The sequence below is a fragment of the Schistosoma haematobium genome, chromosome 2 (genome assembly GCF_000699445.3).
Source record: "Schistosoma haematobium chromosome 2, whole genome shotgun sequence".
Lineage (NCBI taxonomy): Eukaryota > Metazoa > Platyhelminthes > Trematoda > Strigeidida > Schistosomatidae > Schistosoma > Schistosoma haematobium.
Window position 1 is genome coordinate 34871368 of NC_067197.1, and position 25880 is coordinate 34897247.

Genomic DNA, 25880 nt, shown 5'->3' on the forward strand with positions numbered 1-25880 from the left:
AAACTTTTTATTATTGAGAGCTAAGTGACAGACCTACTCGGGATCACCCATGGTGTGAACGAGGTCGTGAACTACGTTTTTGTATGGATGAAATAATGTCGACCGACTGGCCAAACGATATAACACACCTGGCTGAAATACGAGCTCGGCACACATTCAGAGGCGATTAAACCAGACGACAAGCATTCACTAACTTTGAACTCAAGGGGTAAAACCACTCGTGTACTATTATCAGGCATTTGCAGAACATCGAGACAAGGTTAGAAGTAAGTCTAACCAAGAAGACTCATGACTGAAACCGAAATATGTGGACTCAAGTGTATTATATCCTGCAGTATGCTCCAACACACCCACCGTGAAACTGATGTCGAATGTATTTCCAAAAGCATTGATGGAAAAATCTATCTGATTTACACTAGAAGCCTTTAAATCTACTGTTAAACGCAATATACATAAGTTAATGTGATCTAGTATAAAATAGTCAGCCGAGTAGACGCGGTTAAATGAATAATTAATACCTGAAATCTCTGAAACGGAGTCCGGAGCCAGCCGAAATTTCAAGAAACTCACAAGCAAAAACTCATATGTTGACACACTTTAACCAACTCATCAGCAAAGTCGCTTAACTCCTCATCTAATTAAATCGTTGATAAGTCAAGATTATTTATAGTTAGCTGGTAAAGGGTATCTTGTCGAAATGTTTGGTTGTTCCGTTAGTAAAAAGTTACACAAGAGGTATGCCTTGATGTTGATAAGATTTGTTTTAACGAGATTAGTCAAGTGAAGGAGGAAAACTACTTTTGCACTATTATCATTCATAAGCAGCTTATTTATATGCGAGCGTTATGAAAAAACCATTCTATATTACATCGAAAATGTAATTATATAGAAATGCTTTAATAATCGTTGTTGTAGTTGTGAACACTAATTAGGGAGCAGTGACTTATCGATCGGACCAATGAAGCGTAAAACACGCGCGAGCAGTCTCGAGTCCTGATTGATCCTGCTTTCCGCCTAGCCCAGCTACTTGAGTTCAGAATACTAATCACAGCCTCTGCGATGTGAATCGTTTATTTCAAACATACTGGGTTTATATACCAACCAGACAGTCTTAACATAGTGTCCATCAAATGCAAACAGTTTTTGTTATATTTCGAAGAGTATTAAGTTAAATCAAACAAAAAAGAAAGAAAAATCTATAGCCGGTAACAATTCAACAAATATTTCTGTGAATTATGATAAGAATAGACGATATCATTCACATAAAATGTAGAATTTAAAATAAATCATTTCTGAAATGATATTTGATAGTTGGATGCGCGTTTAAACAGTAGTTGTTGGTAATTATGCGACAAAAGTCTTAGTCAAAGTCGGAGAAAAGGCGTTGAATATCTATTGGTATGTGTAATATTTATATGGTGAAACAAGATGCATCCGAAAAGTAAATTTATTTCAATAAGTACAATCCGAGGTTCGTGTTTTTAATTAAGAATTCCAGAAGAGTAGGGATGACAAGTATTTTGAAGGAAAAAAGAGAAAAATGTTTAATGTGTCAGTGGATGAATCATAATAACACAAAATATCTTAGATATTTCATGAGATCGGTCATGATAATAATAAGAAAAATGAACGTAAAAGAACTTTAGACGTCTATATGTAAAATTCAAGTGGTTCGATTTGTTTTATAGTCACTTAAATAGGCATCAAACCATTCTGTATAAATCACTGGCAATCACATATATATTTAAAGAACAATACGAAACGCCCTTGAAATGAAGTGTATCATGGAGGCTTGGAGCTGGGTTAAGTTAACTGCACCGGAGACATGTCAGAATTCTGTTTCATATGGTGGAATACTGGATAATGAAAAAAATTCTGACGTAGATTTGTGCAAGTTGTCAGTGTCGACAGAATATTCTCTTTAATGCCCATATTTTGAGATGATGATGTGGCAGACTATGTAAAATTGTTGTTTGAAAAGTTTTGGCTTTCATCTTCCGTTCACGTTCTGTACTTTCATATAATGACACATCAGTTTTCGTTGTACACGCATATTTCTTGTTCGCACTCATCACGATGACGCAACTGTAATATATTTGCCGTATATGTTTACAGATCATATTGATACCCTAATTACGTGATTACTCTAGATAAACATCTTAGACTATATGAGTCATGTAAAAAAACACTTCCGATAATTGTGGATTATGACGCCAAAAAGGAACTCAAACTCACCTCCGTCTGACAATTTAAGTAACGTCCCATATTCTTTTTTGTATATAATTTATATTAAGGTATATTATCAATTATCTCTGACCCTTTTTCAATAGCGTAATCATCGTTTGGAAATTGATGTATCTACCCTGCCATAATTCAACGTGTAATCTGAACAAAATACATCAAATGTATTACTCAGCAAGCAGATTGTCAGGTGACATTAAACTGATCATTGGTTAGAGAGGAAACGTTTTTAGTTTGAAAGAGAAAGGTGTACTGTGTACCAGTTTCTAGGACAGTTAATCGGTTCAATTGCAAACAACCGGACACGTCAGGCCATTTTGGATTTGAATAACAGAATTCAAAACAGTCAATAGAACACCAAACTGCAGAAGAAGCATGATCTAAGAACAAAAGCTGTTGTTAAAGTACTGATGGTCCAATAGGATCAATGATAAAACTCAAAATCTCGTACTTTTGACACGAATGTTTCCTAAATTAGGACCGTTTTGATTGAGGAAAGATTTTTTATATAATTTAACATAAAGTGCTCAAAAATTCTTCGCATCCTATGCAGAAGAACGTAGGTTGGCCTAATCGAACAAACATCGGTTCTTTAATTCACAATTCAGACTAAATACTGGGATTTCATTCGTTACATTATGTATCACTTTTTTTATTGTTATCCCATTTCTCGCATGCTTTGCTTGTCTTTTGGCCTACTTCCAAATATTCTCATTACATATTCCACGTTTTCGGAAACGTGTTCAACTTTTTTACATCGACTGTGTTTGTTTTGACTTCGGGCGCTGGCATAATGAGTGACTATATTCTTTACTTGTCATGATAGGTTCAGTGAATTAACTACTAAAGAACTGAAGTTATGTTTTCTGCTTGTCTGAAATGCCCGTTGTTGCTGAAGACATTGATCACTCATTTTCCGAGTAAATTGACAAATTTCAGTATAAATCCTTAATTTTTATATGATTATTATCTCATTTTTATTTCTATAGGTACAATTTGGTTACCAAATCATTGTGATCTTGAATATTTGCTTGTTAGTTTCATAACTGTGAGTTATTTGCGCAATATTTCGTCTGTTCTATATCTGTATTTAAATAGTAAGCTCAATGTCACCGAAATACTGTTTCTCGCCATGTTTTGGGGTTATCAGGTGTGGTGAACATTGCCGAGACTGAGATAAATTTCGGATTATTAATCTATATCGACTGAACTCAGGCTGAAGTACTTGAAATTTGGACTACTTCAGTGTGGCCTTGCTAGTTATCGCTGCCTTGTCCACAATGAAGTGCGAACAATAACCTCTTGATATGGCATATGGGGGCTTCGCTTTAACACGAACAAAACCATATCAGTATCCTGCAGTTGACTAGACACCAACTTATTGCAAACTATTTGAATAGTGACCTTAAAAGTAGTGGGGTATATTGTGAAACTAATTCTAGGTTAGTTTCGAATGCACTTTTCCTTGCTACTAGGACATTAGAACAAATCCCAAAACTGTGGACTCACCATATCATGACTGCTTAGTCCGACTTTCATGTTCGTCAAGTGGCATTAGACTGCCGAGTCGGAATAGCCCGCAACACAAAAACCAAACTTTTGGGAGTGAAGTCAGTCTGGAAGGTAGAGGCATCAAACTCATAGGATCTTTGTTTTTGTTCTTCTGTGCACATTGTATGCTGCATTCAGTTGCCTCCATACAAATTATTTGAATTTCCCACAGACGTGTATTCCACGTGAATATAGATAAGGTATGACTCTTGTCTAGTTGCCGCTCCATCTGATCGCGAGCACTTTCAGGATGATAACTGGCGTCATTTTTTGGTCATTACCTCCCAACTTAACTCGGTAGTTCAATGCCTTTCGCATTCTCTCAGTACTGATTGCATACCGACATTCTAGTTAAGCTTACCTATAATTCCTAACTGCAAATAAAATCTTGAGTTTCATTCCTTTTTTAATTATTCTGGACACATATGGCTTCGTGATTAGATTCGTCTTCTTGCACATTGCTCTGCACGTACGAAAAACACACAAAACAATTTCCGCCTACGCATAACCCAGTTTCATTACAGCTTTCGTAGCTATAGCACAATCTGTGACGAATGTCTCCATTTGCATCATGTCGGCCATTATCAGTTTGAGTTTATCCACAATCCACACTGATTTAGCTTTTAAAGCTTGTGCCAGACAAATACCATTTTACAGTCCCCTGACTTAGTATGACTTACGTCTGCCTTCATAATAAATCACTTCTTACAACCCGTATGGTTCGACATCCCATGTCGGTAATTTATCTAAAACCTATTTAAAACTTTGCTCTCAATGTTTTTGTTTTATATAGCCTATACAATATCCTACGTTATTTCATTATTGAATTTATTGGGCGTTAGCGGATGAGTCCAGGTGTACGTTACAAATCCGTGAGGCCCAACTGACAAGATTGGCGTTAAGAATACAGTAACATTACGTCGCATATCCTATTCAGTTATCTCACAGGTGTCCATCATGGTTATGGCATAAAATCACCCTGAATAACCACTTCACTTATGATTATGAAACGGAAATTCAACAACTTACAACCACACGCTTCATTTCGAAACAAACCTTTTTCATGCGTTACGTAATACAGGATGTTTTACATATTCCCTCATGATTCCTTTAAGTCGGACAGTTGATCGAATAGATAATGAAACAGCACAGAATCTCTGTTCACCCTTAATTGTAATCGCTTATCGTAAATTTACAGCTTAGTCGTGTTTGATAGAGGTATGTCAAAATGCAGAGTTTCAGTCACCAACACTGACAATACTTTAGAATTATGGTCCACTTCGATATGAGTTCTGCTCCAATAATAGACTTAATCCTATAATTGTACATTTGTCATGATGTAACTGCCTGATCTACAAGATCTTACGTGGAAAACATATAATTGTCTACGCGGACTCATGGTATCGCAACAATCACCAATATATAATGGAGAACACATCTGGACTGAAGATAGAGAAATATATTTAATATGAATAAAAGGTATAGGCTGCACAAGAATGATCACGCCAGCAAGGCCGAGCCATACCGTTCGATGAATTTGACTTCATTGTTCCTGCCTTCCCCATCGTTGGGTCTTTCCCCGCGTTGAAAACTGAATATCTGTTTTCTCAGTTGTCTCGCGTTCAGCTTTGAGGATTGTGCGGTTAAGGCTCAATGCCACTACAGATCTCCCAGTTCACTAACTGTAGATTGACCTATGAAGCTGGCTCATAACCCTGTTTAAAATTCCAATGCCCGTTGTTAATGGGATGTTTAAACTCAGATCCCCAAAAGCTAGGGTGGCATGATCGCTTTTATCCAGAGGAGTCAAGAGTAGGAGGTTTTCAATTAAGATGTCTTTGATGTTTTGAATTATCTGAAATGTAGTATATACTAAGAATCCCAGAAATAACACAATTAGATCAATAAGTACTAGATGAACACAAACGAATGTATTGTATTTAGAGTTCGGAATCGAGCAATCAACAAGTACAAAAAACATTAGTTAATTCAAACACTACATCCGCCACAGCTTAAATTAGAATATGATTGTCTGCAATAGGTTGTACGTCTTCATAAGTTCATCCTGTCTCTGTCCGACTTTGTATTGGATAAAAACTTTGTAATATCTAGAATGCACTCATTAGTATTAGAATTAACAACCGAAATTGGAACAGACTCACGTGGTTGCTGGAATTGTATTTGATCAACATGTCGGCTGTGTGTACTTAAGTCACTGATATCTAGAATTCGAACCATAGACTTTTAGACTATCCTCACCCACGAAACAATGTTGGATCTTCATATCCCCAATTTATGAATGATGTGGCTTCATTTAAAACATATTTCTCACATTGGTTAAAGTAAACATTAGAAGTGACTTCGTGATAAGGATAAACAGCAGTTGATATGAAATCATCCGAACTGTATTCGAAATCGAGGTTATTTAGTACTTGTGGTTCGCATTGATCAAGTTTCCCACAAGAAACAAATGCATTATGAGGACAAATAATATTTCGTATGAAATCAAGATTTGACTCTTCTGAAATAGTTTCCTCGAATTTATTAAGAATGTCATTGCAGAGTAAAGGGTCACTAGAAAAATCAGCATCTATCAAAACTACATCAGGTTTTCGATCATGACTAGGTTCATTCAACATATTTTCCTCAGATTTGTAAGGAATTTCTTCAGAAATAAGTGAATCATTAGGAAAAACCATATCTGGTACAATAACATGAGACATTTGATAAGTTGATTGATTAGAAACTGTTGTCTCCCAAGGATTTTGGGTTTCATTTAACTTTGATTTGCTATATGGCTCTACACTGTCTTTTGAAATCGTTGATGAGGATAAATGATCATTAGGAACACTGGACTTAATGGGATCAGAATTACAGGACTTAATATTAGTTGCAGCAAGATTAACAGTAGTATTACAGACTGACTGAATATGTTTAATGTCACCACATTTAAAGTATTTAGAGTTATGAAGTGCACATGAATTACATGGGTGAGACTTGCCACAAGACAAACATCGATCAAACGTGTGTCCATCTTCATGAACTGCATTGCGACTCCTCAATGAATTATCTGCATAACATTGAGTATGTACTGGGTTGGGATGACATAGTAATGTAGTGGAATTTTTTATATCCTTATGAATCATTTTACGAAATCTTCCTCCTTTACCACATTCGAATTTTGTATACTTAACATAGTCTAGCAGTAGATCCTTGAGTTGTATAAGAAAGCGAAATGGGCTTTTTTGGTAAAGCCAGAGTTCTTAATAAGCTGTATGCTTCTTTTCCGATGAGTGTGAGGAAGTGGGTTACAATATCAGCCTCCCTAATATCTTCCTTGGTCATAGCCTAGATTTCGAACCTTTCCAAGTAATCCTAAAACGCACCAAAATCTGAATGTATATCCAACAATTCCATCACAGGCTCTGTCGCGACGCCAATTTAAGGTTTCGAATTATTTTAATTGTAGTATGAACTAAAAATCCCAGAAATAACGCAATTGAATCATAAAGTACTAGATGAGCACAAACGAATGCATTGTATTTAGAATTCGAAATCGAGCAATCAACAAGTACAAAAAAACATTGGTTAGTTCAAACAACACAATGTCCCTGTCCTTAAACACGTAGTTTAAGAGCGACGGTGTCCAACCATTTCTCTAACGGTCTGCTGACTTGATATTTTCGAATAATCCCGGATCTTCAACGAGGCTGAGAAACCGAGGTTTAATAGGGGGCTGCAATTAAGCGCAACTCAATCTCGTAAATGTGCCGTTCAGCTTGGCAACCAATCAGAATGAGGCGGGAATTTTTATATCCGCCATCTTTGCAAGCAATGGCGGTCGGCTTTCTTCGTTCTGATTCTTTCAGCTGTTTCTTTTGTGTAGCTATGTAATTTAATGTTTCGGTGTGCCAAAATACCGCAGTTAGTGTAATGTTCTATATGTTGGTGTGAAATTTATTTCGAATCAGCGATTTTTTCTGGGTTTTTGCTGCTTCTACTCAAGTCAATGTATTTCTTCAGGCAATCTGGCTAGTCTTATATTATAAAATGTTAATGCGTTTTGTTCTGAGTTCTTTTTTTCAGATATCGGGAGCCAAGATTAGTTTCGTTAGCTTAAATAAGTGTTGCGGCTGTAAGGAACTCGAAATGTCGGCATAATCATTCCTAACTGGCAGGCAAGCTCTTTTTTTCTTATGTCATAAAATCTTAATCCGTTATATTTTGAGCATTGTTTTTTAGATATGGAGAACGGAAGTTAGCTTTCTTTAGCTAAAATAATTGTTGCTGCCGCATGTGACCGTAACTGGCCTCATATTCGTTCCTAACTGTTATTTATTGTTATCAGGCAGAATAAAAGATTTGTTATTTTCTGCAGTATTATGGATCACGCTACTCCATCAACCAGTCAAACTAATACTGAGTGTCCAGTAGCTGTGAATACCAGTAATGTCTTCGAAATGATTATGAGACCCAGGCATCTGACAAGCTGGAACCAAGTCAGAGAAGCTATCGATCTGTTGCAAAAGGTGTGTTACTGATAATACACCATCTAAGAAGTAATAGGTGACTTGGACTCATTATGTTGTACGTGAAAGCAGGCTGAACAAAGAAAAGCCAGAAATTCGCTATGAGTATGTAGTGTATGTATGTTCTTTTGGCCATAAAAAGAAGCCGGAGGGCTATGATCAGAGAGTAGAAGGGTAAATGACTATTATTATTGTTTTCAATTTTCATAGATCAAAGTTTGGTGGTTGCAAGGCCATGCTTCGTTTACGGTATGCTGTGAACCGGTTCGTTATATCGTCTTCCAGGATGATACATAACCATCCTTGTGATGAAAAGTGCTTGAAAAATGATACTAGGTTCAGAAGACTAAGTGAAGATCAGTTGAAGGTTGTCCTACCGATGGTTAAGACTGGAAGTAGTGCTGAATCTATTGTTAAGTATGCAGAAGAAAATTTCGAAAAGACAATAACAGTGCATTATGTCAATAATTTAAAATATAAATTTGTCGGACGTAAGCTTATCCCATGTATCTACGGTTTTTTAGGTTGTGGAAGTTTAAACGATGTAATTGCAACCTTACGAAACAATGGAAAATTGTTCGTTTCTAACCAGGTCACAAGGATAGCATTTAGCACACACGAGCAAATTGTAACGTACAAACGGCTCCCTGAAGTTGTGTGTTTGGATTCAACATACAACACAAACAGGGGAAAGTAAGTAAAAATTTCCTGCGTACTAATTGTCTTTCGTTATAAAATCTTTCAGTTGGTTTGTAAAGATAACTGCGGGCATGGAGTCCCCGTTATGTTTGCTTGGACCAAGGAAGAGAAGAACGTTGATGTAGTATGGATACTGGATCATTTTAAAAAGATCATGAATGGGACCAGTCAAACGGAAACGTTTGTGATGTATTTTTCAAGATCCATCATATCCGCTGTTGAATTAACGCACCGTACTGCCCACATAGCTCTATGCTCTTTCCACGTGTGTAGAACTATATGTAAGAAGACGCGCAATCGAATAATCAAGAAGTACTTATGTCAACTGGTGCATGAACAAACAGTAGCTAAGTTTAATCAGACACGTCGCATAATCAGTGTACGCAGCAGACGCATCGCAGCCTACTTAAACAAGAACTGGATGAGTAGGAAAAAACTTGGGCCGCAGCTTCCAATAGCAATGTCATTACGTTGGGTAACAACACGAACAACTGAAGAGAAAGTTGTCTAACCGAGACGCGTTGAGTAAATGTATGTAGAAGACACTTACATGGCAGAGGCAATTAGGCAAACGTAGATCACTACAATCCAGCTTACACTGTAGTCACAAACGCAGATACGTAGCTGAAGATTGCTTAATGTCTCTACTAAGTAAGCTAACCAACTATGCTGGCTTTATAGTCCTTAAAGACTATAAAAAGAAGGACTGATGTACATCAAGAATAACCAGTCACCCTTTGTGTTCTTCATAGATGGCCATCAATGTCCGGTAGTGGATGGACTTGACAGGCTGTCCAAGATGTAGATGGAAATATACCAGCTATTCCGTCTCTAGGTTATAATGAAACGAACAAACTTTATCGCACTCTACGCATTAAGATCCACACACTCAGTACACTTTTCGGACAGACGACGGTGCAGGACACACAAAGGCAATTGACAGATCATGTTGATGAATTAATACGCATGAGGCGTCTGGCAACGGTTTCCGAACATGGTAAGTCCACTGGTTCTTTGGAAATCAAAACCTAAGTATTTATAAATGCATCTATTAAGCTGTGGTGGAACAGACGATATATAAACGCAAAACGTATCAACAAAGTTAATAAAGATCAATAGAAATGTTAATATATATAAGTTAATTATTACAAATACAATAGAAAGTTGGGACTTTACTCAAGTTCACCAAATTGACGCGTGTTCGGCTTTGGTCTGGTACTAAGAAACCACAATTATAAATGCTTGGTAATTCCAATCTGGTTGACGAACTCTCCAGTGATATAATCCAACGTAGAATGTGATATATTCCAATTACAGTCTATAAACGTAGATAGTATTTGATTTGGACTTCAGTTAACTCAATCACGAACGAAGATAGAACGAGGAATGTGTGAGTAGTAGTGTATTTGTTAGCCAGCAAGAGTATGTCACTCTATGTCAGTATCACAACGAAAAGTGTGTTCAAGGTCATTTACTAAAACAACAGGTACAATCATTTAATGATAAAATATACAGACAGTGAAAGGTTGACAAAATAAATACAAATAATATTAAAAACTATTTACAAAATAAGTTTGCCAGGCCTATCTCCGCAAAGTTAATACTCGTACTCTCTATTTCAGGTAATCAATGAACACAAATCTCGTCATGTGCGTCTGCTGCGTTGCCACTTTTTGTTAATACCTTATCAAATAAAAGTCTTGTATTCACTAAATACAGAGTTTCTTGCTATATTTGGTATAAGGGGGTGAAAACATTGAATGGGCCTGTAGTTGTGTTTTGACGAGCGCGTACCCTCACAATACTAGTGACCCGTCAGTGTAGCTAAGGTATTGATTGGAAATCCGACGGCATCCCAATAAACAACTATGGCTTAAACGCGTACCCATCAACGTACTACTGCAACACATCATGTCGGCTAAAATAGGTTATAAGGAGGCCCGGACTTACGGGTTTCCCATTGCTTTCTTATCATATGGTATTTCAATCAGAAATTAAGATTACAGGTAGGGACTGTTGGGATGTGTAACGGAGTCAACTGTCTTAACTTGAAATTACTACATATTAACTAGGTGCTGACAGGCTCACGTTTCACCAGTTTCTTGCAACGATTAACTAGATAAAACGAAATAGCACCAAGTCTATAAATTTATTCACGAACTTTAATTAACAATGGAATATGAAACAAATATTTACAACAGGTTCCAAATTACATTGTAGCATTGGTAAAGTGAAGCTGCAGTAGTTGTTTCTTTTCAAACCACAGGGTATAATAAGTAACTCCAAAACACTGGAAGTGGTTGTGAGACTAAAGTGGACGTCCGATATGCTTTTAATAATCTGCTGTTACTTGGGTCTCCCATAAAGTTTCATAGGGCCATAGTTATAAAGCTGAATGACTTTGTAGGATCTGTGACGGCTCATTCCTGTTACATTCTAAATAAAAGATAGTAATGGATTTAGTCAAGAATGTTGAAAAGGTAAATAAACAAATTACATGTTTCTAAGGAAAGAATTTATGCAGTTGTGATTTACCTCGACTTCATAAATATCAGATCACGCCAGCTACTAAAACTTGTGCAAAGTACAGCATCAGACAGCCTTATTATTTTGCTCCCACTTAAGTATTCCCACGCATCTGCGTCTGGTTTTACAGGAAGATATACAAGTTGATTTAGTATCTGGTAAACTAAAAGTTCCAGTTGTCAGAAAGACTCTTAACATTTGTCCACAGCCAGCAGCATTTAATTAAGACAGAACACTCCTCATCTAAGACTGTACACTGCTGTTTTGCAGGCAAATAAAAGCTCAGACACTTAGCTGTCCTGCTACCAATGTTATTGCTGGGGAAATCGTTCAATGACAGTGGTCTTGAAACATGAACGGCGTTAAACGTACTGTCTACAAATAAACACCAAACGTACTTAAAGCTATCTTATAATCGTGTTGAGTCGCGCGCTACGGATTGGACGTTACTTTCAGGCCGAGGTTTTTAGTTTTATTTTTCTAGGATTCTCGCGGAGCTGGATGAACTACTTTTTCTTGGAATTATGGAAGTTAACTCTATTCCTAACTATTAACATATAAACTGTGAATTTCATGCCATATGATAAGTTCTGAGTTTAACTTACGGTATTAATGATCATATTCATACAATAATTCATAATCATATAATTACATATATTCATTTTGACTATACGATCAAACTATACTTTGAAACCATATATAATCATATTTGACGAAGATTTGCATTCCATATCTGTATTCTATTTCTTAAGGAATATATGGTTATATCGTATTTGAATGCCTTAACCCACGTACTTTATGTATCTACAGGGTCTATTCAGACCTCTACCTAATATCAAGAAATATATATAACCGTGTATGTTAAAGGACTGTATTCACTATTTAATGAACTATCATTTAAATCGTATTTGGGTACTATAAATCATTTAATTTCCAAAATTACCTGTCCAATTCGGTGAGTCTGTCATAGTTTTTTTTGACAGTGTTTTTTTCCAAAAAGCTGTTTGATATATTTGTTCAAGAAGCAACATAATAATCGTAGGCGGTAATAATCTTCTAAACTACTTATCTCTGCACCTCCCAATTTTTACTAATACGGACTTTCAGTTTATATATGTATCACGTACCGTACTTTTTTGATTGTTTGATACTAATTATCGACATTTCTAAATTACTTTACTATATAAGGCTATCTTTCGTGTCATATATGTTAAAATTTATACACCTTGCTCCTTTATATTCTATTTTGCCTCCACACAGATACTGACATAAATACTTCATCGCCACTACTATCTTCTTGCCATTGTCATCTTTTGTTTTTAACACCACTAATCCTCACGATACATCCACTCTTGGTTAAAACATAGATTTTGATTTTTAGACTAACTTGAGCCCTCGGAATTGATTTTTTTCACCCCTATTTCCAACATTCTGTTCAATCCACTTGCTATACGTCACTTTCCTATCATGCCACAAAAGAAAATGAAGACCCCTGCTCCTAGGCGTTCAGCCAAACGTAGGAAAACGACACAATTTAACACCACTACTGACACGATTTCCAACAGTTTCAACGAGACGAGCCACTCCGTTCATCCGGAAGCAGACAAGCTTTTACCAGTTGTCTCCATTCCAGACATGTTGAAAACTCTGATGGTAAACAGTGATGATAATCGCAACTGCAACCATATGGATGCTATAAAAAAGTTGCAAGTAGACATGAACATTCTCAATCCGCTTAAATATCTCATCAACCCCAACCTCACAGAGACTCCAGATCAAATGAATGACATAAATATTTTCCTAGATCGTGTTGCATCAGAGGTATTTGAAAGAATGAGACGATCTAGCAATGCAATTGTGTTTAATATACCGGATACACATGCCCTTAAAAATATCAAATCTAGTCTGCTTAGAGCCAGCAATATGACACACGTACCATGTGTATGCACAAGATTAAAAAGAAGTCATCCTGGTATGCACTCACCGACCTTGTTCAAATTCAACTCATCTGTAGACGCCAGTGAATTTTTAAATTCCTCCAATTCATTGATACAAAAACAGATTTTCAAGGATATTAAGACTCTTCCGGATAAAACACCATGCCAGCGAATAGCAGGAAGAAATAACTACAGACCATCAGCGTCAAACTCTCAAACGCATCATAATCCTAATGGTTGTAAAGTTAAGTTCGATTCTAAGAGGACGTCTAGCTTAACAACTTTGCTGCCACCGAAAAACTCTTCTGAATCTCACAAAGTTCAAAACCCAGAAGAAAGTAATCCCGATGTAGGTGGCGTCCATCCTCTTAAGAATGTTGACTTAGATTCAACCCGAAGTAGTTGTGCTGATGAAGAATGGGATAACACAATCCAAACCGCCGTTAGTGCAACACCCAGTTACAGTAACTGTGCAACGGATAACAGGAAAACTAATCATAACATTCATATAACTGACCACGCACTTAACGTTGATATATTCGAACCTAGCAAACCATCGCAAGTATGTTTAACAGTACACAATCCTCTCCAACTTATGAGGAAGCCGAAATCATCCACAAACCTTGGAAATAAACGTCTTAAACACGTTAGCCATACGTCAGGTATAAATAGTTATCCGAATCGTAATTGGCCACTTGGTCACAACCATAGACCTGATAGCCTTCTTGGTCCGGCTTCCAATATGTACAGTATGCCCTTATCAGATGTTATATCCAATAGCAATGAGAAAACTTTTTTTGTGATTCCGCCAGCTTTCCTGCCGGCAACGGTAAACATATTTCACATGATGACAAAGTGGTTGAATCTATTTCCCCTCGCAACACGACTCTTACCTTAGCTAATCCTATGAGTATTCATGGAACTGCCAATTACGATTTATACTCTAACCTGCTTCACTATGATAACTCTCAGTTTCTTATTCTTTCGTTCAATGCCCGCTCTCTGTCTAATAAAATTATTCATCTTAAAACTCTTTTATTCCTTGTAAATCCAACCATTGTACTTATTACGGAAACGTGGTGTAATTCATCTATATCCGATCATTCCTTGAATGTAGATAACTACGTTTTCTTTAGAACCGATAGATGTCATGGAATAGGAGGCGGTACAATTATCTATGTCCGTTCAGACATTCAAGCGTGCAAATTTGAGGATAAATCCCTTGGTGCTATAGACGACTCCACTTGGGTTACTGTAAACTGTGGATCCCAAAATTATTTACTGGTGGGATGCATATATAGACCACCTCATGCGGATACTAAGTTTGACAGATTACTAACAAACATATTTTCCATTGCTTCGCACCAACCGCATACTTTTAAAATCATCGGAGGTGATTTTAATCTGCCAAAAATTACATGAGGCTTGACTCCGGTACCAGGTCGATATAACAAGCTAGTTGAAACATTAGAAATTTGTGGATGGGTTCAACAGGTCCGAAAACCAACCAGGGGGAATAATACACTTGATTTAATGTTTACACTTAACATAGACTCTATCTCAGTGCATACCAGTCATGAGATTTTTATGAGTGACCATAGAATTGTATTGAGTATCATTCACTCTTTAAATGCCATACAATTGAACTCTAAAGCTTCATTGATGTACCAAAGCAGACATTTTGATCAACAAACATGGAAACGGACTGAAACTCTCGTTCAATGTTTACCATGGGAAACTTATTTTACCACAAATAATGTTGACATTGCGCTTTCCAATCTATATCACAACCTGATATATTGCCTTGACTGCACTGCTCCAGTTATTGGCCGTGTGGCTTATAATGCTAATAGGGGCCAAAATACTTTTAAAAGAAAGCTGAGGAAATTAAAATACCGCTACTATGAGCAGAATGATGTGTATGCACTTCAGAGTATACTTAAATTAATAGACAGAAATGCTTCATCTAAACGTAAGTATTTCATGGATATAGAAAATAAAGCTCTACGTAGTAAAAGCCCAGAATTATCAATACTTCGACTTTTTAAATCCCGTGTAAAGTCAAATTCCCTTGGCACGACTAAATTCTTCATAGTTAACGGAAGCATTGTTAACGACCCGAATACTATATGCAAACAATTCAGCAAGCACTTCTCGCAGTGCTACAAAACTGGGACTGAAAACTCCATCATTGCATTTCCAATGCTGACATCCAGACATCTGTCGAAAATTGATTTTACACCCTCCAACATCAAGCAGGCCATAGCTGCCCTGAAAAAGTCTTATGATGGTGGACCTGACGGGGATACCTTCATTATTTGTGAAATATGGAAGTAGAGAATTTCCACTATTTTGTTTGAAACTTTTCAGTCTATCTATGGAATATGGGACCTATCCATCTGTATGGAAAACATCCCTTATCACCCCTTGATTCAAAACAGGATCACGTAGTGATATTGTTAACTATAGGCCAATTAATTTGACATCCATGCTCTCAAGAACCATGGAAAAAATCAGCCACAAACAGCTACTATCATTTTTACTTTCGGCTAGTCTGATCAGCGCATCCCAACACGGGTTTATGACTAAACGATCATGTTTCACATCGCACCTGGAGTTTTTTGATCAAATTACCCAGAGAAGAGATGTTGGTCAGTCAGTGATAGTTCTTTACTTCGATTTTAGTAAAGCTTTCGACAGTGTCTCACACAAACTTCTTCTTTTAAAACTCTCTTCATTTGGCATACAGAATCCGCTTTTATCTTGGCTAAAATCTTTTTTAGAAGAACGTAGCCAAATCGTTCGCTTTGGATCTTGCTACTCTAAACCTGTGAATGTAACCAGTGGGGTTATACAAGGAAGTGTGGTTGGTCCATTACTCTTTCTCCTTTTTATCAATGACGTGTATTCCTTCTTTCAGTATGGTGAGCCTTTCCTTTTTGCTGATGACCTGAAAGTAGTTTATTCATTCTCTTCTCCCACGAAAGAAAGCTATATTCCAGCGGCAATCCAAGAGGAAATAAACAAGTTGTACGAATGGACTATTTCGTGGAATATGCCACTTAATGTTGACAAAAGTGGATTTATTCACATTGGTCGCTGTCTTAACTTAAATCTGACTGTACAGACACATACACTCAAACCTCTCAACACTGTTCGTGACCTGGGTTTAAGATATAGCAATAGTCTGAACTTTTCTGAACACATTATATCTCAAGTATCCAAAGCTAGAAAGCTGATCGGATTGATAATGATAAACTTCAATAATATCGAATCGAGATTGTTACTATACAGAAAATGTATCTTACCCATTCTTGAATATGGTATTTTAGTTTACAGTAATTGTAGACATAATGACCTGATTAGAATTGAAGGTGTTCAAAGAAAGTTCACCAAAGCTGTTCTGGGGTATTCTGATAACAAAGACTATTACCAAAGATGTCAATAACTCAACTTAGAACCTCTTTGGATCAGACGTATCAAATTAAATCTTGCCTTTATCTACCGGCTTATTAACGGTATTTCCTACTCCTCCGTATCCACCCCTTCATACTCTATGATATCATCCCACAATCTACGCAATAAGGAGAATATTCTAGAGATTCCAAGAACCCACACAAACTTACGTCAGAATTTTTTCCTTATTCGCTACTCAACCATGTGGAACAGACTGCCAGTGAACCTCCGTTGCAGTGAAACTACAACCCGGTTCAAAAGTCTCCTTGATGATTTTCTTTCCGAAAGTGGATTATGTCACCTATTGAATATCAATGTATTCAATAATGATTTATACAAACAAGGTCCGTCATCCATTTAATTGCTTGAAAAGCAAAATAAAACCTTTAAATCTTTCCACGTCTATTTTATTTTATTTCTATTTATCTTAATATATGAAATCTGCTTTGTTTGTGTTTATCATTATTACCGTTATTAATATCATCATTAGTTCCCCGACATATTAGATATTCTTTTTGTATCTTCTTATCCTTCTAAACATATTTAACTCCAGATTGTCCTTTAAAATCAATTATGACTTTCATAGCATCAATCTTAATTATTATTGCACAAATATTTATACTAATATCCGGTTTCACTCTGTATACTATTACATAAATCTAAATGTGTTCATCCGAGTGCTTTAACGGATTTTTATTTTATTTTTTCAATTGCTGGTTTCCTTGTGAGGTTGATATTCATTACACAATTATTATTCTTATCATGAATCAAAACTTTTCACTAAGTGTTCACTTCTTTTCTCTCTTCTTTCCCTCTAAATAAATATTATTCTTAGGATTACGAAGTTTGTAATTAAAACAATAACTTGTGTTACACTTAAATTAACTTCTCAGACCCGTTTTATCTTCACTGCATATATGACTACTCATACATATTGATATTTCATTATCCTTTTCATTTAATTGTAACTTTCATAGCATCACTCCAAACCATAACTGCACAAACATTTATTCTAGCGTCATACCTTACTGCAATTATAAGTTATTTTTTCTTAATTATTTTTGTTACTAATTTAACGATACACACATAGTCGTTTATTCTTGTTCTGTGTTCATAAACACGCCTATTAAACTGTTTGCGTATTTCACGTCTCCTTTATTTCTATTCCCTTATTTTCTCCATTTCCTTCTTTAAACTCAATTCAATATTCTTCTCAATTGCACAGATCCGATTTATTATTATTAATATTCTACTATTATTGCTCTAATTTTTTTTAAATGGCAAGTATGATGTTGACATTATTGAAAATTGTGTATTATTGCATTTTTTGAAGAAACCCGAAATGGTTTCTTCACAACACTTGTGTACCCATAAGATGTTTGTGAATAATAATAATAATAATAATGTATGACAGCAATAGTACCAAAGGCATTTTTTTCCTATTTTTAATCAGACTGATTTGAATCAGTATACTCATTGAAAACAGGCAGCTCTACTTACTAAACTGATCTGTTTCGTTACAGGCTTCAAGCACTATACTTAAGTATACTATAATTCTATAGACTAAACTAAATTATACGGCAATCAGGAATACTAAACTAAGCAAGTGTCATAATTGTTGCTCCATTTGCACAGACATTTTGCTAAACGGAGTCAAATGAACATAATTCAGCCGATAGAACCAAAACACGAAATATAGGTCAGTTAAATTTACCTAAGAGAAAACGAAGGATACATATATACTGCTTTCATACTGAAGACAACAGGCAGTTGTTCATAAAAACAGTACAAAAAACTTTATTCAGTAAAATCATGCACTGACAGTCTATCTGGAAACAGTCAACTATGTGAATAAACTCACTATGACTTGAGATATCATCCCAGCGTGCAATGGACGTTCAGTGTAACGCAGTTGGACGTGGGGAATAAAAATTAAAAACAGAGGAAAATTAACTACATAATCTAGTTATTTTATTAAAAATACATTATGAAATGACAAAATCTATGGTTACTTGAATGCACAGATGACCCTGTGCGATACATTAAGTTTACGTGGTTGCGTTGCGGATAAATTCACCCTTAGTAGGGTTGTCACCTCCAATGTACATATGTTCAGTGAAGTTGATTTTAGGAAGATTGAACACAAGTATACCCAAGACGTGTAGAGTGGGATAATCCAACATACGATTATCACACTTGGTGTCAGCGATGGGCTCCCTGTAGATGACTCTAACTAGACTCCTTGGGGTTTTAGACAATCTCAATGAGCACCATACAGATTCATCGAAATTGATGAACTCTTGAGTACGCACTTCATGTGCTACCAAGCAGGATCGCAGGTACAGGTCTGCTTTTCCGTCCACTCCTGTTTTTCAGTCGTTGAGAAGCGAAGACGTGCCGCGTGTTGTTAGCTCCTGATCCACATTTGAGAAGATATCCATGTTTCAGGTATTCCTATCAGATAAGAGTTATTAGTATCACTGAATTCACGCAACTCATCCATTTTATCAGGTAAACTCACGGTGTTCATATATAGGCGGTTTATGCCTTCATTTTGAGACGTGTGAGCTTCCTCGTCCTGTTTGTACAAATGAGCCTTATGTAAATAAACAGGCAAGCTACCCACATTGAAGTTTCCAAGTTGATAGCCCTTGTCCCTTCTGCGTTTTTTCCACGATCTTCACAGTGCTTGATCTTTGCATCACATGGCCTGTCCGGATCCATGTGGAGTCTAGTCGTCAACCGACATCTGTTGGCACAAAAAGGTTCGGGAGTGGCAGCCGCCATATGGCAGGATGGGAAGATTATCCTTATCATCCAGGGGCTACAGTCCCTGTTCTCCTCGGTAGTCATACCATTTGTCGAGTCATTAAGCTCTCGAGCTCCAAGGACTGCTTTATGAATTTCCACTTCAGAATATTATAGTCTGTATGGTCGGAGTCCACGTTTTCTGGGACACTTTGCACAATGATATTTCTCCCACAAGAGAACGTCTCGCAAGATGCCTCAGGAATGCTTCTTATGAGAATGAGTTTAGAATATGGTACATTAAGCAGTATTCTTATATCTACTTATTTCCGCAGGTAGCTGGACAACAGAACACCCTCCAATTCGACAATGTTCATGAGCAGCACACGAAGGAGTCTTGGGTGAATTTTGTGTTCCGAGTCCTTTCTCGAATGATCCGTGTAACGGTCAGTGGCTCAATTTTGGGAAGTTCGAGCCTTCAGTTCAACCCTTCCCAAAACATCCTTTCATTTTGTCCTGAAGACTGAGAGGTAGGTCAAAGTTATCTTCAGTGTTCGCGATTACAAGAGAACAATCTCGAACCATGATGGCTTTCCGAGTTTTTCGGGCGCGTTGAAGTTGGAGTCCTTTTGTTTGCTAATTGAATTGCGCCCCGGATTTCCGTGCTCTATGCTGACTGTTTGGACAATCTTAGAGGTAGATTTCACAGCCAAGTCACTAGCTGATTCACATATAAGATATGAGTTGTTCGGTATTTTCGATAGTGAAACTACGGTCCTTTCGCCAACAGAATTTTCTAAGACCACAGTTGCGCTTGAGGGGCCTGTGCTGGAGGACATAAGTTTGTTGAGAGAGTCTAACACCATCGGTTTTATGGCGGTACAGAGCTTCAGCATATCTCGACTAGTGTCGATGTGTGTTCCATCAATACTAGTGTCGTCGAAGACCCTCTTTTCTACTCCACTCCACGTTTATATTCATTTATTCGTTTCAGCACTGCCTTTTCTAAGGGTTCCTGAAAATATTTTTGTAGACCTATCAAGAGGATGATGCTGCTTCTTAGAAAGTCCCCATCATTCATTCTGCATGTGTATGTGATCTGACTTACTAAGTCTGTTGTAAGAAGTTGCCACAAGATCTGTGCATAGTTCACGAAACCGACCTTTGTATTTGTCACGCTGCATACCACGGGTGACAGCAAAACAGCATCCAGGTCGCCTACATGAGTTTTTCATGACCATGGTGAAATATAGTCCTAGCCAAAGTTTAAGGCCGTGAAACAAAAAAACACTATATTCAAAACGGCTAAATCCGGTGGTACAAAAAGGTTTGGATATATTAAAACCAGCATCGACGTGGAAAACTATATTAATTGATCGGGCAAAACTCAAAAAGAAAAGTAGTCTACTAAATGTCTAGCTCAGGACAGATTCTTCAGATCAAACATGGTGCTCTTTTGTGTAAGGACACAAGAAAAGTTTGACAAACGCAAATCGCATCGGAACTAAACATTTCTTCCGTAAAGCGCGCTCGAGTATCAAATGACTATCTGAACAATCTAGTGTTAGATCGAGTGTGTACTTTATCTGTATTTTCTTTACAGTCGGGGAAGTTACGTCCATGAAGTAGTTAAAACTATGCTCTCAGCTTTTGGCTCATTGTTGTTTGTTACAGGTAATCAGTGTCCTTAACACGTGCATCCGTTCAACATTTGAGTTTTGGCCATGGATGAGTTAAGGGAGAGGAACATTGTTCTTGCAAAAATATGTGAACAAGCTGAACGATATGATGGTGAGTCAAAATCTCTTCAAATGTTTTGTTTTATATATCTACAAACACTGGGTATAAATGTGGACAGAAGTACGTGTGTTAATTTACTTGCAAATGCTATCTGTATGTATGAGTGAACTTCAATTACTGGCATTAACCGTTTCCATGATAAAGTCCTGTATATTATTTTATTACTTCTGACCCCAACCTCTATACTTCATCAAGTCAGCATATTTTGGTTGACCCATTTTAATCCTTTAGGTGAAAGTTTCACTTTGTCTCCTCTAATGTCTACCTGCCCTAGTAATTCGAAAAATGTGTGTTATTAGAAATATACATTTTGCATATGTCCGGCCATATATGATTTTCCAGTAGGTAAACTGCTTAATGAGTTGCGTTATAGCTAGCTGCTAAATTTAGATAATAAGGAAGAACTGAACTTGTATTGACTAACCTATGCATTGCAATTGCTTAATTACCCAAAGTCAAATTAAGGATAACTATTACTTTGTATTTGCTCGCAAACTTATACGAGTTGCTAGTCCATAAATTCAAAATTAATGTTAACCATATGAAGGAATTTCAACATCGTGTATTTGGTTCTCTGGATCAAAAATCACAGGTTGAGAACTAAACGAGAGTCTAGAATGGATAACAAAAGTGCAAATAAATCCCATCCAAACCCCAGGAAATTTATAGCATGTGTTCTCTTTTATGGACACGAATTTTGTTTTTATTCATATCCTTAGTCTTAGTATTCATTTCTGCTGTCGATGTGTTGGACGAAGTGTCCAGTTGAGTCATTTACCTCAAAATATATTCAGACGCTTTTGGTCCCATTGATGTATGTTGGCTCTCAACCACAATTATTTCAGTCTAATAAGATACCACGTAGTATGTAATGCTCCTTTGATTTCTGGTTTCAAAGTACAGTTTCTGGCGAGACTATGATTTATGAACGAACCAGCCAGATATAAGATAATAGGTTCTAGATTTTCGCGCGAAATCCACTCATTTATCTGGCTAAATGGCGTTTCGGTATTTTAGCTGATGTCAATTCGTGATGAAAAACCTAATTTGGTTCCTCACCACAACCATCCACTGTAGGTTAAAATTCTAATTCTTTGCATTGGTTTATAACCCTCATTTAGTCCTACTTAATAGGTGGACACTCACAAGATAACTTTACCGTCGCCCAAAGGTCGCCACGCAATTTCTTAACCGAATCAAAATCCCTAACTATAGGAGGGATGGCATTGTAATTTGTTCAGATCTTGAGTTCATTATACTCCCACATCATTAGTTTTGATCCCAGTATATTCGGTCGCGCTGCTTTTCTTTTCACGTGGAATTCTTGAATGCGAGGTCATGATTGTACGACTCAGTCTCTAGTGCCTTCATAAGCCTACGTTATTGCGTTTCGCCACTGACTATTCAAATGGCTTTTAGAAATTTGTGTACATTTGTCTGAAGATCTTGGTTACATTTTGCATCAAGCTCATGGATATTATCAATTCATGCTTGACATCTGAATAATGAATTTTGTCACGACTTAATTGGACTAGTAATCACTATACTAATCGCGACAACCCCTTTTAGAAATGGTCAAAGCTATGATTGAGATAGCTACGAATAGCGAAACTGAGCTAACAGTCGAAGAACGAAACCTTCTATCTGTCGCATACAAAAACGTCATTGGTGCCCGCCGATCATCGTGGAGAATAATAAATTCAAAGGAGAGCCAAGATGAAGCTAAGGGGTCAGACGAAATACATATTACCAAGAGATTTCGAGAAGAAGTGGAAAAAGAGTTAGACGAAATATGCACGAGTATTTTGAACCTTCTGGATAATTGCCTGTTACCAAAAGCTGTTTCAGACGAATCAAAAGTCTTCTTAAATAAAATGTTAGTATTGTTTTAGTTTCAGTGCATTTTTTGTTTAGGAGAGGCGATTATTATCGCTATAGAGCCGAGTATTCTGTCGGGAACCAAAGAAAAGATGCAGCCGAAAACAGTCTTTGTGCATATAAAAAAGCGGCAGAGGATGCTGAAAAACTTCCCATTACTCATCCTATTCGACTAGGTCTTGCTCTAAACTTTTCAGTGTTTTATTATGAGATTCTTAATAACTGTGAACAAGCGTGCAAGTGTGCAAGAGTAGCGTTTGATTCGGCTATCGCTGAACTAGATACATTATCGGAAGAAAGCTACAAAGATTCAACAATAATTATGCAACTATTAAGGGATAATCTTACACTTTGGACCTCAAATAATGAAGGTAAGTATTCTTCCTCGTGTAATCTTTTTCTTTAGGCGAAAAGGATACTGCTGCTTCTCCTAAGGGTGATAAGAAGTGACCATTGACTTTCTATCCACTTTCTCACCATAGTAATACTGATTGCTTCTTTTTACTCTGTGGATATCTGTAAGAAAAAAAGCTTCATTTAATTCTTCCAGCTGGTCAGTATTTGTATTCTGCTAAAATTGTGCAGAGGTTATTCAATATAGAACAATTTGTCTAACTTTTCTGCTGTTTTTTAATGCTTACCTTGGGTCCTACTAGGGCTTTTGGAACTTATTTTGTTTCAAGTCAACATAATAACAAAGGTTTTTTGGATGAAACTATGAATTTGAAGTGGGGAGCGAGTACACGGTAAATCTGAAGACGGATAGACCTAAAAAGTGCTGTAAGCATTGCGTTTTCGAGATCTAAGAGTGTAATTCAATCTATCTGATAAGAAAGAAATGGGCCTATTCTTCACTGATTCGTAAATCTAGTGCATCCGATAAAAAGTAGTTAGCATTTATAAGAAAACTAGGTAGACCTGGAAGTTATGTTTGAAATACAAAAGAAATAGTTGTGCACGAAGGTGGGTTGATTGTCCTAGATACTTTCAAGAGGTATTGATCCACTTTTATTGCCATGATATTCTCTTTTGACAACCACAGATGAATCACAAACTTATATTTTAGTGTCCTTATTTATTTACTTATTTATTTTAACACATAGATATTGGTACAAGGAGGCACCAAATACATATGCGCCACACAAATCTCATTTGATATATGTGAGGGCTGTGATACTGCCCGGGTGCCCAAACCGAAGCAGGTGGCTTTCTTAGGGGGCTACACCCGGAGCCTTTGACCTGAAGGTCTGATCCACAAGGCAGTGGAGCGTCGTACGGAGATGCAGTTCCATGGTAGCCGGTGACCAACGATTGGTTCACACGCCACTTGTTCCTTCAGGATCCTGGAGCCCATGTGCACCATTGGTTTGGAATCAGGGTTTCCCAACTCCCCTAGGTGAACTCTCCATGTCCACCAACCCGGTTAAAGCGCCAGACACTCTTTCCGTCCTCTCAATTTCGTAAACAACACCCCCTCCACGAGAAGGCAGTGAGTGGGAATTCCCTGGCAGAGGCTACATACGCGTGACCATGTGGAAGCATTTGGAGAGGGAGAGCAGACTCTCCTCACTCGGCCGTACCAGGGTATTTGGGGGCGGATAAATCTTTCGCCTTTTGGTGTCCAGGAACATGGACATGCTTTCTGACGTCCTACTACAATGGCGTTCCTTGACCTCAAGGTACCATCCAACTCCAGTGATTGAGAGAATCTGTTGCATCGTTTTTCGTCAAAAGGTATATTGAAGAAGTACATCAACCTTGTAAGGCTTTCTACTCGAACACTATTGGTTGAGTCAGCTTATTGCAAGCTGTCATCGGAATTGTTCATCAGGCCTGTCCGCTTTTCCAATTTTTGTTTATATTCGTCATAGACACACTTTTAAAGATAACACTTGCATCATCTGACTTCAAGGATTGATATTCACTTGTTGACTTAGAATACACAGATAATATAGTTCTTTTTGGTGACAAAATGCAGAGTTTTCTGACCTTAGGCAACAATGCAAACTTGCTTGGGATGCGGTTTTCCCCTTTTGGATTCAAAATATCACTTCAAGATAAGCTCCCAAATTAATGATGGGGAGTAAAGTAGATGAAGTTATCGATTGCTCCACTTATAATGGCAGCCTCACCAGTCCTGATGGATTGGAGTCTGACTAAATTCAGAAGACGACTGGCTTTTGCCAACTGGCGTCACTTGTAGACTAAGTGAGTTATCCGTCTTCCAACCACAGTGTGAGTTTATTATACAGCAGTTCGGTTTGTTCTACTTTATGGATTTGAAGCATGAACATTAAGAGTAAAGGATATCCGTAGTTTTCTAGTCTTCGAGGCATTGCTCGTGTGTTTTGGGTCTATCAAGCAACCAGTGTCTGTTAAGGATAGGGTAATAGGTACAAATGACAAGTCGATCGATGAGGTAGTAAGACTTCATCGCCTGATATGACCACCTCCCTCGACGGCCGATGTTTTCTGGTATAGAAGTAGGCCACAAAAATGCTTAGGGCGGCTAAAG

At 37.2% G+C, this 25880-nt stretch overlaps 1 protein-coding gene across 1 annotated transcript; it reads left to right on the forward strand.

Moving 5' to 3' along the window:
- The first annotated feature begins 21174 nt into the window (after positions 1–21174).
- On the forward strand, positions 21175–25620 carry MS3_00006801 (uncharacterized protein). The gene is made up of 6 exons (XM_051215030.1): positions 21175–21312; positions 21362–21478; positions 23057–23363; positions 23402–23736; positions 23772–23883; positions 23916–25620. The coding sequence occupies exons 2-5, from the start codon at positions 21412–21414 to the stop codon at positions 23813–23815; spliced, it is 753 nt and encodes a 250-aa protein (XP_051068211.1). The 5' UTR covers positions 21175–21312; positions 21362–21411; the 3' UTR covers positions 23816–23883; positions 23916–25620.
- Positions 25621–25880: the final 260 nt, after the last annotated feature.

Excerpts from the sequence above, each read along its gene's own strand:
- MS3_00006801 (XM_051215030.1), top strand. The coding sequence starts at position 21,412 with ATGGATGAGTTAAGGGAGAGGAACATTGTTCTTGCAAAAATATGTGAA. Across the intron at positions 21,479-23,056 it reads ACAAGCTGAACGATATGATG|AAATGGTCAAAGCTATGATT; the intron begins GTGAGTCAAAAT and ends AACCCCTTTTAG. Across the intron at positions 23,364-23,401 it reads AAAGTCTTCTTAAATAAAAT|GAGAGGCGATTATTATCGCT; the intron begins GTTAGTATTGTT and ends TTTTTTGTTTAG.